This window comes from Coloeus monedula (genome assembly GCF_965178545.1).
Source record: "Coloeus monedula genome assembly, chromosome: 2".
NCBI lineage: Eukaryota > Metazoa > Chordata > Aves > Passeriformes > Corvidae > Coloeus > Coloeus monedula.
The window spans coordinates 45,159,215-45,176,190 of record NC_138782.1 but is presented as its reverse complement, the minus strand read 5'-3'; the positions used below and the strand labels follow the sequence as shown (position 1 = coordinate 45,176,190).

The window sequence follows — 16,976 nt, the reverse complement described above, 5'->3', positions numbered from 1 at the left end:
TTTTCTTTTGTATCCAGGGGCATACCTATTAATAGAAATCCTTCTTTCTCCAGAGTAAAACCAGTAACTGCATCAATATTCAAGATCGTAGATCTATATTGAGAGAGCTCAACAAAAAATTCGAGACATCTCTTCCACAAACAGTTTCTTACACTTTCAGAAACATCTACTTGTGCCTGGGGAAAAAGAGGTACTGATAGATTATGAGTTATTTACTCTGGGAAAGGAAACTTGATGCTGTCTCGTTTTGGAACACACCAATGAAAGGCGCTCTGTCAATGTGTGTAAATCATGATCATATTCATTCAATTGAAAAGAACCATTCCAGAAGGAAGAAAGAGACACAGACAATGCAAGCAAGCAGAGATGCTAATTCATGCTAATTGTCTCTCAAAAAAACCAAAAACCAAAAACCAAAAACCAAAAACCAAAAAACAAAAAAACCTAATACATACTATATTTTAAACGTATTTTAAGTTATCCTCTTACTTACTACCCTGACTTTAGGATTCAATATTTCATTTCTAAAACAAAGCTATCATTCAATCCATCACCTGCAACCTTTCCAGATGCAAAGCACTTCTGCTGTTTTATACACACACAAAAAGTTAGCAGGAATTCTACTTATTTTTTAAAAATCAATGCAAAATCTAAAATATTTATCATTATGGACACTACACTTCAAAGTTCATGATTTCTTTAGGGTTTTTAATTTAAATCAAATTGGAAAGAGTCAGGATTTTCCATATATTCTCAGTACAGCTATAAACTAGTTTTGATGATAAGGTTATCAGTTTTCTCAAAAAAGATAAAACAGCGAGCTTTCCCTAATTAATTGTACTTTTGATGTTTCAAATACATTTTTAGTAAAATTTTTTTGTTTTTGAGTAACCTGATCTTGACTGACAACTTGAACTCTTAACTTCCTAAAACAACTTTAAATTTAGCTCTAAATATGATCCCTGTCTGAAAAATGTGATGTGTGGTTCGGAACCTTATTTGGTGAATTAGAAAGTCATGCTGTGGCAAATCAAAGATGCATGAGCGAATGTAAGGCATACAAATATGGACTGCAAAAATTTTAGAAAAATATTTGTCTGCTGAAGGAATGACAACAGAGCACTAAAAATAAACACTAAAAGTCCTCCTCCCATTTTTTGTCTGCTTGAACAGCCTTTTATTACTGAGTTAGTAAAGATTGTATCTGAGAAGATTGTGTTTTTATAAACCACTTACGTGGTTGCTACAAACAAACACACTTAAAATCCTGTTTATTGTCAACATGAAGGTGGGTTCTATGTGTTGCATGTTTGCAGAGCTACAGAACCAGAGTACATGAGATTAAGTGGATTCCTCCCCAGAAATAGAGGAAGGAAGTATACTATCTGGGATGGAAAATTTCACAACAATAAATACAGTACATTTTCCAGACAATTTGAAATGTAACTACATAGGTACAGTTTATACTTTGTTGAGTTTTGCTTCCTTGTTTTGCAACATGTTCCCAGACCATTTTATGCTGAAACAAAACTGTTGCACAGGACAGACTGATCAATATTTACTCTGCATATTCATACTCCAATTGGAAAATTTCACAGCAATTTCATGTTATCATAAAGCCAATTAGATAATCACTCCCCTAATATTGTGTCAGGGGTACTGGATACTGAAACTACTGTATATCAAATGAAAACTCATTGGTACTTTGTCTGTGTAACCCATTTCTTTCCAAACAAGCCTTAAAAAAAGGATTTTGAACAGGCTGATATCTAAAAAGCAACTGGTTTTCCTTCCTCTTTGAATTCAAAGACTCAAATATATGAGTTTCAAATTTGAAGACAAATGTGCAATCTTTGGATACCTAAAAAGAAATTTTACTATAAATTTATAAAAAAGTGCCTGCATTTCAGCTTCTGAATTTGGATTTAGACCAGATCAGAACAAGGACTACTACAAAAGGTTCTGGATGCTGAGGGAAGATCCACTGGCAATTACTCTCCAAAAGTTGAGTAGACAATAACTTTTCTTAACAAGATATCAATGGTATTGTATATCAGTGGAACGAATATATTTCATGTGAAAGACTAGAAAAACCTCTGAGCTGCTGATCCATTTGATAGCACATGACTTGACAGAGAGAGACGTGTGAGAACAAGGATGACTACAACAGCATGGGCAAATCAACACCTAGAACAATCTTCCCCTTGACATAACATAATTGTTTACTTCCCATCCTAAACTTATATTGCATGATACAATTGTATATATATATATATATATATATATATACACACGCAATTATATATATACAGTACTCAGTCTTTTCACTGAAATGTATGACATTTGTAATGTAATATATTTCTCATAACTCTAATTTCACTAAAAGTGTTCATTAATGTGTTTTTTACCAAAGGGAAGAAGACAAAACCACACAAAATACTGAAGTCTTAAGAGAACAGAAACACCTTCACAGAAACAGCCAGCCTAATTATTTTTCTTTATTGAAAGTTGGAATCTCTTTCTGGGTTGTCAGAAATGATCTAAAAATGACTCTTTTTTACATTCTCCACTACTCTCATTAACACAGTCTGTCAAACAGCTTAATGGACAAGTTTTAATATGGCCCTACATACTACTTATCCTGGCAGTATTTAGAACCTCTAAGAAATTGTTTGCATTTTAGAACTGATGTTTGAATTAGCACTGGGTTTAACAAGACACAGCAATAACATGTGTCTCAAAGCTGAATCCTATTATAATTACAAAGGGTAATTAAAAGCAATTACAAGCATGCAGTTCTTTAGCTCCTTGTTCTCCCCAGTCATCCTGGATTCTGTATCAAACATATGATGGATTGCTTAACCTCATTTTAGTGAAGTCATTCTTTCAGTTTAGATTTAAACACATTTTTACTCTACCTGTAACAGAAGGCCGTACAGGTTGTATCAGCTCTGGCTGCTTGAGAGGATTTCCAAAATAGACAAACCACTCTTTTACCAAAGGATAGGCTTCACCTAAAAAGACAGAATTGGATCAGTAAGTCAAATGCAAGTATTGACACTAGTGTAACAGCTGGAATCAGCTGTGATCAGGATTCTAAAGTAATAGAAGGCATTTCATGATGATTTGTTTGCTCAGCTTTAGAAACAAACCAAGAAAAAATAGTTTTAGTATCTTTATGACCAATCATCAGAACAAATAAAGAGAGTTTCAATTATGTACTATAAACACGAGTTTGGAGTGGGGAACTGCAACCAAAAATGTAAGTACAAGAGTCTGTGGAAAACATCCTCAAACAGGCTTAGACCTTCCCACTCCAATGCAGCTCAGGAAGCTCTGGAAGCATGTGGCATAGCTTAGGGACCTGCATGACCTACCTCAGTCTCTCAGCACTGTCACACTGCCACATATCCAGGCAGTGCTTAATATGATTCACCTCCCAACTTGCCCTGACATTTCCTGTCTCAGGATTTGAGCCAAAATCTTTATAGGGAGGCCTTGATGGCTATTTGAAAGCTGACAGCAATGGAGTCATCCCACCATCATGCAGAGCTTTTACAGCCCATTGTGCCAGACCTTTTACCTAGCATAAAGGAATTGTTTATACATAATAGTTCAAGTGGCTTTCCTAGTCCCTAACCTCAACCCTGCTCAGCCCCCCTAAAGAAGCCCCTTAAATTAAAAATTTCACTACAGGAACTGTGCATTTAACTACTTGATGCTTAAAAAAACCCAAACAAACCAACCTTCAGAAAAAAAATCAAGCATTTAAGAATTTTTGAAATGCAGACTATCCAATTTACAACAGTCAGCTCAAAATCTTTCCAATGCAAGTCTTCACTAAAAAATCCCAAACAAACATAGAATCAGTGTTACTATCAATGGTGTTTTGCATTCTGTCCAGATTTTTGCTTATGGTAGCCATGTCATAGTGCCCTAAATTTCCACTCTCTGTAGTCTGGTAAACAGTACGAATTAAAGAGGTTTAGCTAGTCCTGGGCACTTGGAGTAGAGTTTTCAAATATTTTCTTTTTTCTTTCCCTTGTCCCTTTCCAGATTCACAGAATGGCACCTCTAATTTCTTCAAGCTCTCAGCCAGTACTGAAGTAATTATTCTAAAAAATTCCTGCCTTTTATCACCAATTCCAATCTCCCTGAAATTTACTGCACAAGTATTTCTGATACACGTTGTGAACCCTAATCAACAACTTCCCCTAGATTAAAACAAACCAAAGAAATCTTTCCAACACTGTCCTTTCCTTCTCCACCCAGAAAGGTTTTGTCACACTAATTTCCTGATCTCACTCATACCTCAGTGCTGGAGATAACTGTTGGCATGAATGAACAAGTAGTGTGGTACTGTGCAAGGGCAGAAATTCCTCAGATGTATTTGTAGTGTCAGGGGTGAGAGAAGAGAAAAAGAACACGACAAAATCTGTTTTACAACCTTGCTTCTTCCTTCCTTCCCTCCCCATGGACCTACAGCACAAACTCCCAATAAAGGTGAGGGACTGAAGAACCAACATATGGACTATGAGGGACAGTATTACACCTGGCTTGCCATGCTTCACTGTTCAAAAACTGATGACATTAAAAATAAAACTAAAAATGCCTACCCTAGCAGGAAAAAAAAGCCTTAAGCTGTACATTCCAGTAGCTGAATAGTCTCACATCTTGATTATAAATCACTGTCTATGATAATGCTATCTCATGAACAAAACCCTCCAATTAAATAACCCAAAGTCACTTTCAGAAACATTCTGATGTTTTAGCATTCTGTTTTAAGATTTAGTGTGTAGATTACTCTGCTTTATTCAATTTATTCAGCTCACTCAGACTCCTAAATTTTAGCCTGGTTTCTTACGGAGGCAAACCTAATACAATTAGGACATCTGTCTTATAATTAATTCAGGGATACACTGCTCTGTTTCAACTAAATCTGACAAAGGAGAAGTGATTTCAAATGGATTAAAGTCCTAAACATTTTGTGAAACTGGAGACTCAGCTGACAGAGGGATCCTATTAGGGTACCAACTGAACAAAAGGCAGGAAAGCCAACTTACCTGCTGTATCCAAACAGACTGAATGGCAAATCAGTACACAAATAGCTGTAGAAGAGCTAGAGCTGAGAAAAAAGGTAGATGGGATTTGTGAAGGGCAGGAGGAAATAGAGAACATGCTTAGGAACACGGTATGTTGCAGGAGGGAGTTGTCAAGGACATGAGGAGAAGTTAAGACGGTAGAAAGAAGCATGGAAATAGAAAAGTTTTGCTGGGGGGAAGCTGGTGGGGAGCATTGCTCTTTGTGAGTTCCACAACTCACGGAAAAACTTACCTAAATGTGTCTTGATTCTAAATACCAGTGAGAGATTATTTTTTACATCAACCATTGAACTCATGCACAGTAAAGAGAGAAGTCAATAGGAAGTCTACAGTTTCATTCTTTTAATGTTTGTGAATGTAGGTACAGGACATAGCACCACATCAACTAAGTGCTTTTCACTACTCTAGTCCATTAGTAACAAAAGTATATTACTGTTCACATAACCAGCCAAATAAATACAGCTGACAGCAAGGCCCTGCAAACTGACAGCACACTGACATACCAAGAACGAAATGGAGATATGATTACTAAATGTCAACCCTCCCTGCACGGAAATGTCTTGGGGGAAAAAAATCCACTAATTTTTCAAACTTTTTCCCCCACAATGCATATAAAGAATATCACCAATGAAATAAAAAAAAAAATAGCAGTTCCTTTGTTTAAACAGATTCTGAATGACTCGTGAAAGCACTGCTTAGGCAGCCTAAGGAAAGCTTCAACTATGTGCAAATCACAAGACAGTTGAAAAATGTTATGTGTGTTCCTCTACACCTGTAACAATGCCAGCTCTCCTGAGCAGTCACTGGTGATAAATGGCAAAAATTCTGCTAATGGACTGTTTTTGACAGTGTCAAAGCGAGGATCAGTCTGGCCTGCTAATGTTAGAACTGGGAGTGATGCCAGGACTTCGAGGAGCTGGCCACGGGCTCAGGCTACATTACATAACCTCCTAATTGGCAGTGGCCATGCAGGTGCAGGTATTTCCATGGACTGCACCAGTGCCAAAACCTGCTGGCTTTGTTCTGAACTCTTTGCACACATAAGGAAGAGCTTGGCTGGCTGATCAGGGTGTATTATTTACTGTTATTTTCCCCTCCTGCTTGAATTTTTCCCAAAATACTTTTTCTCGGAAAGATGCTAAAGCATTGGCAATTTATATCACTGTATGCAACATTTCACATACTGATAAGAAATAGCTCAATTAATTATAAATGTACTTTTGAAATACACAGGCAACCAACGCCATGTTATCAGAATCACCACCAGCCCCCTATTTATTTATGTAGGGTCAAAAATAAGGCTGTGATTCTCCAACATTTCCATGAGTAAAGGTCCACACATATTTACCATACATCCAACTATACCAAAGGCAATGTTATACAAGCAATCTTTCAGCAGCATCGCTGTCTTTTACAGGCAGGCACTGATTTGTACATTCCCACTCTTTCCCATTCCCTCGGGGTGTTTCACCACAGCTGTTTGTGGCTACACAGAGCCAGATAAGGAAACAGAACCAGGTTACCTGGCTACAAGAAAGGCAGGGAAGAGAGACAAGCTATTTTCAGTTTCTCAAACTAGGCCACCACACAGCTGCACAAACAGCTGCACCAGCACAACTGAGACGATGCACAGGGACTGAAATGAGTGGCTGTGCAAGAGAATTATTTTAAGTGGCACAGATAGCAAAAGAAACACTTATCCCACTATGACTTCAGGCAAAGTGACATGGTATGGGCCAATGGTTTCAAAGGATATGACATCCTGCTCCTATGGATTTGTGGGTCTCTTGGGCACTCTTGGAAATCTCAACCTAGACATTCAAAACTAAGTTTCTTGTTTCAGAGTCGGGGAAACAGTTTACATTAGTTTTAACCTGTTCTTATTAAAACTGTAACCACTGCTTTTAGTAAATGTTGGCTGCTTTGTCAATTAACAATAAATAAGCAGACCTGCAAACTGCAAAGAAGTCAGTTTCCACCATATTTTAATTGACAATATTAAGGAGCAAAACAGAGGATCACTAGCACATACATCACCACAGCAAACTGGAACATTGTGTAGAGTTAGTCGAGTTAGCTTCAAATGTGCTACATCAGCAGCTGTATAATGGCAGCAGACTCCACATGGACTAATTTAATTGGTTGTCTTGTTCCAGTAAGCTCTTTTTTAATGCTAATCCAAAGTGATTCTACATTATACTACAACTTACATACAGAGTAGACTACTTCTTCCCATCCTATCCCTTATCAAATTACAAAACCCAGGCAACTTAACCTCATCTGAGGGAAACTGGCAAAGGTTTCTACTTACTTTGTAAAGAAAAAAACTTCCTTGTAGGTCTAGCAGTGAATCCATAAAAAAATAAGGCTTACATGTACTTATGCCTTCCAATACAGACTGTGACTAATGATCTACATTCTTGATTTAGAAGCAACTATACACTGGAATAAACAAAAACCCCATTAACTACTAGGAAGTGACATGGTTAAAGCAGTTAAGAGGTAGATGCATGCACTGAAAATGCAAATTTAATAGAGGCACCCATGCAGACACAATCTACCTACCTTTCTGGAAGGGTTAAGGATTGAGGGTGTACTATGATTTACTTTAGAAAATTATCTCTGGAATTGGAAGCCTGAACTGAGAATAAATAGCACATGCTATCTGTGGTTTTATTCTAAAACCGCTTTCTTAAAAGAAGATGACATTTTCAATATGACTCTAAATAAATGTTTCTGTATTTCAATTCTAATTTTATTTGAGTACTAAAAACACTGTAACAAATGCAAAGGTGCCTATTACCCTGCCATCTTGCAGCAACAATTGTTAATTAGGAATTTTGGTCTGAGTGTTTCTGAAAACATCAGTGAATATCCTGCTGTTTAGATGAATAAGTAAAACTCAACCAAGTTATAATTATATACAAAATTTAGAGGCAGTACACCAAAAAATGAAAAATGACAGATGTGCATGATTACTGCTGAGATTTTTGTTATTCTCTCCAAATTGCTATGTAAACTCTGATTCAGTTTTTCCTATTATGGCACAACTTCAACCTCTGACTGCTGAAGGAAGTCATGCACTTAATTACCTTTTTGTGCCTTTCTAAGCAAATAGTTTGAATACTAGGTTTGATGGCGGTGCACTTTCATCAATAAAATGTAAAGTGATTACTACGTAGAAATCAACACATTGAAAAGAAGAAAAGTTCAGTACACTTTTAATTTTCAACTCACTGGCTGAAAGACACTGTAAAGATAACACTTAACTAATGGAAGTCTTAAGAACATGAAATTGGTCCAAGGATGTGAATAAAGAACTCTCTGTCTTCAAGGAGATGAATGCAAGCACAGATATGAGTACCTGCTACCCAATCTGTTTATTCCGCTGGATAAGGAAATTGTATTTTCTTGCACTTGGATGAAAAAACTAATAATTGCTGGCATGACTACTTGCATTTGTATTATTACAGTAACTATATTTGACTGTTCTGAAAATTGCAGACTTAGAATCAACAGAAGGTAAAACTTTAACAGTGCATTACTGTTCTGTAAAAGTGTATTACAACTCACTAATTCATCCAGAGCCACACTTATCCAAGAACCATTAAGTTTCATATACCCTCAAACTTTCAAAAATCTCCTAAAGATCATTGTTTTGCTCAGTCTTTTTATCATTAACACCTATCACAACTTCCCATTTAGCAAGGAAAAAACCTCCACTTTTTAAAAATCATGTTAAAAGCACTGAAATGGAACAGCATGTAGAAAAAGCCCCACAGTTTCACTTCCGCATTTTCTCTTACTTCCATAAGATGTACATTTCAGCTGCTCAGAGTTTTTATCCTAAATGCTGATGCAGCCACTGAAGCAATGAATTCAAGATTTCGTATTTCAAAATTGAAAGTGCACTTGAATAATGGTGTAAGTAGTTTAATCCTTACCTTTTCCAGATTCCAACAAGATAGAATAAATATGCTGGCGAGCAGGGCGGTAGATAAGTGCCTGTCCAGGAATCTCTGTATCATAGTCATCTTCTAAGGAGTTGCTGCACTCAATCTCTCCATTACTCAGGATATTGAAGATTGAATAATTTTCAGATTGGATATGCTGTTCTTTGGCTAACTGTTTGTTCAAAGAAGGAAAGAAGGCATTATCTCCAAAATTAAGAAAAATCAAAAACTAACAAAATGTATTCACTGTTTGAGGAAATAGATCTTTCTCTATCAGTAGAAATGGAGGGAACAGCCAAGGAGGCAACAAGCGCTTTTTCAAATAACACCAGTATAGTATATTTTCAGACATCCCTCTTCTTGTGGACAGGAATCCCCAGGAAAACCATGATTGCCTTTCTTAACTCCTCATTTAATTCTTAAAACTTGGGAGCTTGAACAACAGTTTTCTAGAGAGTAATTATTCTTACAAGGAATTCTGAATTCCAACATAGCTGCCCCTCCTTTGGTGACCTGAAAATGTACCTTCTCACTTTAAACAGTGAGTGAAGGCATGACAAAATGCAAACTTATGATATTGCAAGATGAACTATATAAGACAGCTGTATTTCTTTCCTGACCTGACTTGGTGTAGTTTACATTCTGGTAAAATTAGAATACTTAACTTCATCATACTTTCACTTTGCAATAGCTCTTCACTGTGAAAAGAAATGAAACCTACTCTAGTGAGGAAAACCAGGTCTGCAGGCATGCTGCTGAAAAGCAGAATTAACAGCATCACCCAGGCTGCACATTAACCACGCACTGGATGCAGATGCATCTGGCTGGAGCAGCTGGCTACAAGCAGCCTCAGTACCAACAGGGTCTGCTGGTCTGGAACACCCTAGATGAGAAAGCAACAAAGATGCTCCCAGGCAGTGCAGAATTCCAACCAGTAACACTGGCAATCTGGACTGGCCAAGGGCAGAGCCAGATAGACTTTCTACTTCATAACCCCAGACCAAAACTCTGGGGGTGTTCAAACAGCTGAGCGGAGCAAATTATTTCCATGGGGTGCCACTAATAAATTCTCCAGGACCCGTGCCATATGGTGAGCAGGCACTGACGTTTCTGCTCTGCATTCCCTGCATGTGTTGTGCTATCTGTACTATTCGGGTTCTGCCATCCACACAGCTATCACAGACTCTTTCACTGTGAGTTACTGGACCACTGGCCAGAACCAAATTCACCATTTCTGCAGAACTCCAGTATCTGCAAACCTGGGAACTCAGCCGGTGAAAGCTGCGGTCAGTCACTGGGTCATTATCGATCAAAACTAATTCTACTGAAATGTCATACTTTCTGTGTACAGTGCCAATCAACAGAGCACTTATACAATAAATCAATGGTTTCCCTGCAAGAAATACTTTAGTATTCCTAATATATGTAAACACTGTAATCCCCCAAGTATACTTTTGTATAAAATAAAAACAGAGCATCAAGTATTTCTAAGCATGATTTAAATGAAGCACTGAACTATTGCACAGAATCCAGAGATATGAGATCAACAACACTAGTTTATTGCAACTTGCCAATAATCTACACATCCTTATGTACTGAAAAAACTACAAGCTGATTTCAAAAGTATTGCTGTATTCAATGTCTGTATCTTGAAAAATATTTCTGATTCATACCTACAATCAGCTAGAAAGTTACGCTCTTCTGAGAGAAACAGCACCATGAGGCTATGTCCTCTTGGTTGGAATTGAGATTTGTGTGTCATTTACGTGCAGTCCAGACAATGTGCAAGGTAAGCAGAACTACACATGGGTTTCAAAATATGAAGCAAAGCACACACATTACATATACAAATATTTGAACACTTGTAACAAAAACAAAAGAGAAGTTAACATGTCTAACGTTTTGACTGTAATTTCCTTGGCCCAGGGACTGGCTTCATGTAGGATTCATGCAACAACCGTGAGGCACTCCTCAATGGAGTTTCTAAACATTATTATTTTATTAGAGCAGTAGCTCAGCATGATGCTTCAGAACTCCAACCCTTCAAATTAAAGACCAAGACACGAAATAATGACCACTTGTCATAAAGACCGCATGATACATTCTCTTAAGGAGTAAGGATATTGCCACTATTGTCCTGGCCATAATCCAACCTAGATAATTGCATTCTGGCTATTTTTTCCTTGCACTTCAAGCATAAAGAGTCTTTTTCAGCACCTTATTATGATGTATGGCTGCTGATTTTTTAAAATATCTTCAATTTAACTACACCAGTCAGAAGTTATATGTATTGTATCTATGTGTGGTTAATATAACAGATCAAATATATCTACAGTTTAGCTGAAACGAGCATTGCATAGGTTGCAATGTAGTTCTAAAATGTTTTGGTCTTTTTAGAAAGGAAAATGTAAATTATATAATTACTTTAGAGTAATATGAGGAAACAGAAAAATAGTTTTAAAGAAAATGCTCAAGATAAGTAAGAGGAAGAAAAAAGTTTCTGTGTTTGAAGTCTATACAGACCTAATAAAATAGGGAGTAACAGATGGCTAATATAGGGTCTAAAATACACTTCCTTATGTAGATTTTTTTAAAAATCCCAATGTTATCTTAATTGCCATGAATTTACAGAATTGTACTCTAGACTTACCACCGTTCCATAAACTCTGATGCCAGGTAGCCCATTTCCCATCAGCCAGGCAGGCCACCCTAAGCTAATACATCCAATTTCCCAGAGTGACTCAATCTGACATGCAGTATCTCATCGCAACACCAGTGCATCCCTGTCCGTGTGGGAAGCCATAAGTAAAACTTGCTACTGCAGACCTGCCCTTTGGGAATTAATAAACCCAGTGAAGTGCTTTTGGGTCATTCAGGGACAATGAAAACAAGGGTAATTTAACCTGAACCAAAAATCACAAAATACAGACTTACAGCATTTGACACTGTCCTGTACAACATCTTTGTCCCTGAACTGGAGAGGCACAGATTTGACAGCTGGACCTCTTGGTGGATGAGGGACTGGTTGGATGGTCACTCTGAAAGAGTTGTGGTCAATGGCTCAATGTGCAAGTGGAGACCAGTGACAAGTGGTGTCCTCAAGGGTTGGTAGTGGGACCAGCACTGTTTAACATCTTTGCCAGCAACAAGTGGGATAGAGTGCTCCTTTGGCAAGTCTACTGGTGACACCAGGCTGTGTGGTGTCATCGGCATGCAGGAGGGAAGGGATCCATCCAGAGGAATCTGGACAGGCTTGAGAGGTGGGCCTGTGCAAACCTCATCAATTTCAGCAGGGCCAAGTACAAGATCACACTCTTGGGTTGGAGCAATCCCGAGCACAAATACAGGCTGGATAGAGAATGGATTGAGAGCAGCTCTAAGAAGGGCTTTAGGGTGTTGCTGAATAAGGAGCTTGACCTGAGCCAGCAATGTGTGCTCACAGCCCAGAAAGCCAACTGCACCCTGGGCTGCATCCAAAGCAGTGTGACCAGCAGGGTGAGGGAGGGGATTCTCCTTGCCTACTCTGCTGTGGTGAGACCCCACCTGGAGTGCTGTGTCCAGCTCTGAGGTCCCCAGCATAGGAAGGACTTTGACCTGTTGGAGTGAGTCCAGAGGAGGGCTGCAAAGATGATCAGAGGGCTGGAGCACCTCTGCTGTGAAGACAGGCTGAGAGAGCTGGGGTTGTATAACTGGAGAGGAGAAGGCTCTGGAGACACTGTAGAGCAGCTTTCAAATAGCTAAAGGGGGCTACAAAAGAGCTGGAGAGGGACTTTTCACAAGGGTGTGTATTAACAGTATGAGGGGAAATGGCTTTAATCTGTCAGAGAGTAGCTTTAGATTAGATATTAGGAAGAAGCCCTTTGTTGTGAAGGTGGTGAGGCACTGGCCCAGGTTACCCAGAGAGGAGTTGGATCACCCCTGGAAGTATTCAAGGCCAGGTTGGATGGGGCTCTGAGCAACCTGGTCTAGTGGAAGTCTCCCTGCTCAGGGCAGGGGTTTGGAACTAGGTGATCTTTAAGGTCCTTTCCAACCCCAGCCATTCTACGATTCCATGACATGATTCTGTAGGAGTTTCCACATCTCCACCATAAGAGCAATTTCAAGTTCTGCATTCTTAGCACAGCTACATTTGATACCTCAACTGCATGTGCCAGGCACAGCCAAGCAAACCACTGACCAGCTTATGGCTGACCTGTGGGTTCTGAAAGTAAAAAACAAGCCAATACACAAATCATATAAACATGGGAAATCATATAATACATGGGAAGTACATTTCTGTGCCCAGCTGCTGGCCTATACAGGAGCTGCTCCCCATTATTTGACCTACCTGACACTTCAAAAAGAGAGAAACCACGTTTTACTAAATGTGCTGCATCTATGCTCATATTAATGCACGCAATACTCCTAACTGGGGCTCTACTTAACAGACAAAAGATTTTTGCACAAGCAAATTTAAATCAACAGGATTGATGTACTCATTACTAAGTTCCACTAAGTAGTCATGGCCATAAAGTGATCAAGTTTTAAAAAACTAGTTACCTGAAAGATTTCTTTATCTTGACAGAGAGCTGACTGTTGTTGAAGTGATGACATCTGACAATTTATTACATTGGGAGGAATCCATGGAGACTGCTGCCCAGGCAAAAGATAGGAGTTCACTCCTCTGTAAAGCAATGACTTGTCTGATCCCAGAGGTAGCATCTCTTCCAAGTGTTTCAGGCTGCTGTATGAGCATGGAATTTTTGAGATGTAATTTGCTACAGATAGCAGTATGTTTGTTCTTCTGTTGTAGCTGTTATTCCTGTGGGGACTGGTGGTTAAACATTTGTGCCAAAAGCCTTCCAACAGGCTTTCTGGAACAACATCATTGCCAAGCAAGCATGCAAAGAGAGGAAGGTGTGTCGAACTAATACCCAGTACATGGCAAAGAACTTCTCGAGAGTACATAACAGTGACCAGTCTGTCCAAATGGAGGTTCTCAATGGAAAAGTAGGGACATGTATTATAGATGAGGTAGTCACTATCTTGCCCCAGAATTCCTATACAGTTGTGCTGCAAACCATATGCAGCCACCTCAAAGTCTGCCTCTTGCAATGTGCAGACTGTTTTTTGACCAAGTGATTTCAGGGCAAAACGTGTAAAAGTAGGCAGAGCTGAAGGAAGAACAAACATTTCTCTCCCTGGCTGTTTCCTGTGAGTCTTGATAAAACGAAACAATGTGGCTATTTCCTCAGTATTCTTCATCCTCCGTTTGATCCACTCCTCTCTCTTTTTCTCTTCTACCACTCCATCAAAGTAAAACACCAACTTGATGCCAGCTGCTATAAAAGCATTGATAAAATCCTCTAAAATGGCAAGGTACTCCCGCCACTGGCCACCACACACCCAGGATTCTGGTGTGTACCAGCGTCTAACGCAACTCATGGCATCTACTACGATAACAGGTGGGGAATCAGGATGATCGATGCGATGCTTTTCTGCCATTTCTCTCAGATCTACTGTTTTGCACGCATCAGGGCAAACTCTTGCCACAAATCCCTGCAAGCCTCTAACACCCATGGCTGATCTTGGAAACTCACAGCAGTCTGAAAGAAGAAAAATAAAAACAATGTTCTAAAATGCAATACTGAGAAACAATGAAATTCTACAATAATAATAAAAGAAGCTGCTTGGAAACAGAACTGGGGTTTCTTTCTTCTTTTGCTGATAGCTCATTGTCTTATCCTGGCTTTTAACAATTTGAAATGGTTTACTTCAAATCAGCAAACTAAACGTTAAGTACTCATTCATTTTCCTTTCCACTTCTGTTTATCAGTAAAAAATACAAATATCAAAAGATTCTCATAAATATGACCAAATAAAATTCATAGATTCATTGAAAGAGTAAGGTTGGAAGGAACCACAGGGTCCAACCTCCCTGCTCCAGCAGGGTCATTCTAGAGCACATGGCACAGGATTGCATTCGGACAGTTCTTGAGTATCTTCAGTGAGGGGGATTTCAGGTTAATAGCATACAGAAAAGTACAGAGTACTAGAAAAACAAAGATAGATTTTATTAAAAAATATACATGCTTATGGTATTCAAAAGGGAAAGAAAGGAAGGCGAGTTAACAAAGTATTGTGAATACACAGCTTTTAAAAGCATTCCCGAATCCCATCAGTTACAGACAGAGTTCTGAATACCACCCTCTTTAATCACAGTTGGGTTTGGGAGGGGCCTTTAAGGACCTCGCAAGGTGCGGGGGCCGCTGCGCGCAGCCCGGCAGGGCCAAGCCCCCCACCCCGGGGTTCGTGCGGCGCCCGGGCCACGCTGCCCACGCACACCGGGACTGCGGCTGTGACCGCCCCGCCCCGGGGAGCCCCCGAGCCCCGGCCCCGCCACCCGGCCCCGCCACCCGGCCCGGCACTGACCCGAGCGCCGCTTCCGCTTCCCGCGGGGCGCGCCCGCGCCTGCGCCCGCCGGCGGGGCGGGGCCGTGCCCGTGAGGGGCGGGCCGGTGTCGGCCGCCGCTGTCCCCGCCCGCGGGCTGTGGTCCCTCGGCTTCGTATGGCCACAATGGGGCCGGAGGGGCCATTGTGCCCCCGAACAAACCCGGCCGGCACGGGGGGACGGGGCGGGGGACATGAAAGCGTCGCGCACCGAAACCGCTTCAGCCCCCCCCCGAGATGCGCTTGGGAGATTTGGGAGATTTATGTCCCCCCTTGGCAGCGCGACCTTTGGCCGGGGAGGCGGATGGTGGGTTCGCTTTGTCGTGGCCGGCGATTGCCATCGGAGGGGAACCCCCTTTTTCCCCGGGCCGCATATCCCGGCATAACGCCCTGGGTGCGGGCCGGGAGTGAGACCCGCTCGCAGCCCGCCGGCAACAGGTGGGGACCTGAATAACTTCACATCTTTCCGGGAGGGGGGAGAGGGACACGGGGGAGCCCATGGGAAGATTAGATCAGATGTTATTGCCGGTGAAAAATTAAAAGAGAGCGGTGCTCTGGGGAGTGCAGATTAATATATTTGGTGACTCCGAGTGCACAAAGCCTCACCATTGTAGCGGTGTCTGAATGCCTGTGAATAGGATGGAACATATGTGGCCTGTCACCGCAGGTGCCCACATCTGTTCGTCTCCGGGCAGATGCTCTCAGAAAAGGGGAGAGCATTTCCAAAAGCTCAGGCCCGCCCCATCCATACCCATCCTCTTTCTCATAATCACCTTCTGCAGAGGAGTTTTTGCCCCCACCTTCTCCCACCCCCTGCCTACCCTGAACGTGGAGAGATGCAGAAAGAAATAAAAACTGCCCAAACTGGAAGAGGCTTGGAAAGCCCTGGAAGCATATAATCAAACTGCTGTCCCCTCTCCTCCCCCAAAGTTTATTAGCAGCAGGTTTTGCGCTGCAGCCAGCATGCAATGCACAAGATGTGCACACTGTGCAAAGTGGGGAACAGAAAAACCCTTCATGCATGAAATGCAGCGCAGTACAGCAGCACGCTGTGCTGTCACAGGGCTCTAGAGAGCGGCTTGTGCAGCTACTGTCTGGAGTGGTAGTTTGCAGCTACTGTTTAGAGTTCTGGCTTACGATGACGATTAATAATGCTGGGCAAAAGAGGGAGTTTTCCTACGAGAACTGGTGAAGGCAGCAAATATTGCTACTGAAGTTTGTAGCAGAAGAGAATCTTTCCATCCAGGGAAATCTCTCAGCCACAATGCAGAACTTTTTTTTGAGGAGTGCCATCACATTTTTTATCAGTACAGGATCTGAATCCTATTGCTCACCCTCACTCTCTGTGACACCCCCACCACGACAAGCCAGGCCTCAGCGCTGCATGGGGTTACACTGGGCTTGCTTGACCGGGCGATTGGGGTGCTGGGACGCAGGGTAAACAACAGGATCAAGGGATATTTCATGTGGTAAGGGACTTCAGAAGGTTTTCT

General features: G+C 40.8%; 1 protein-coding gene across 1 annotated transcript in view; it reads right to left on the bottom strand.

Annotated features, from left to right (window-relative positions):
• Positions 1-14,638, bottom strand: part of FAM120B (family with sequence similarity 120 member B) — a 46,295-nt gene extending 31,657 nt beyond the window's left edge. Inside the window, exons 1-3 of the mRNA XM_082302556.1 lie at positions 13,595-14,638; positions 9,047-9,227; positions 2,919-3,014 (exon numbers count right to left, since the gene is read on the bottom strand). Of these exons, the coding sequence (XP_082158682.1) occupies positions 2,919-3,014; positions 9,047-9,227; positions 13,595-14,614 (1,297 nt within the window). The 5' untranslated portion in view covers positions 14,615-14,638. The remainder of the gene's footprint in view (positions 1-2,918; positions 3,015-9,046; positions 9,228-13,594) is intronic.
• Positions 14,639-16,976: the final 2,338 nt, after the last annotated feature.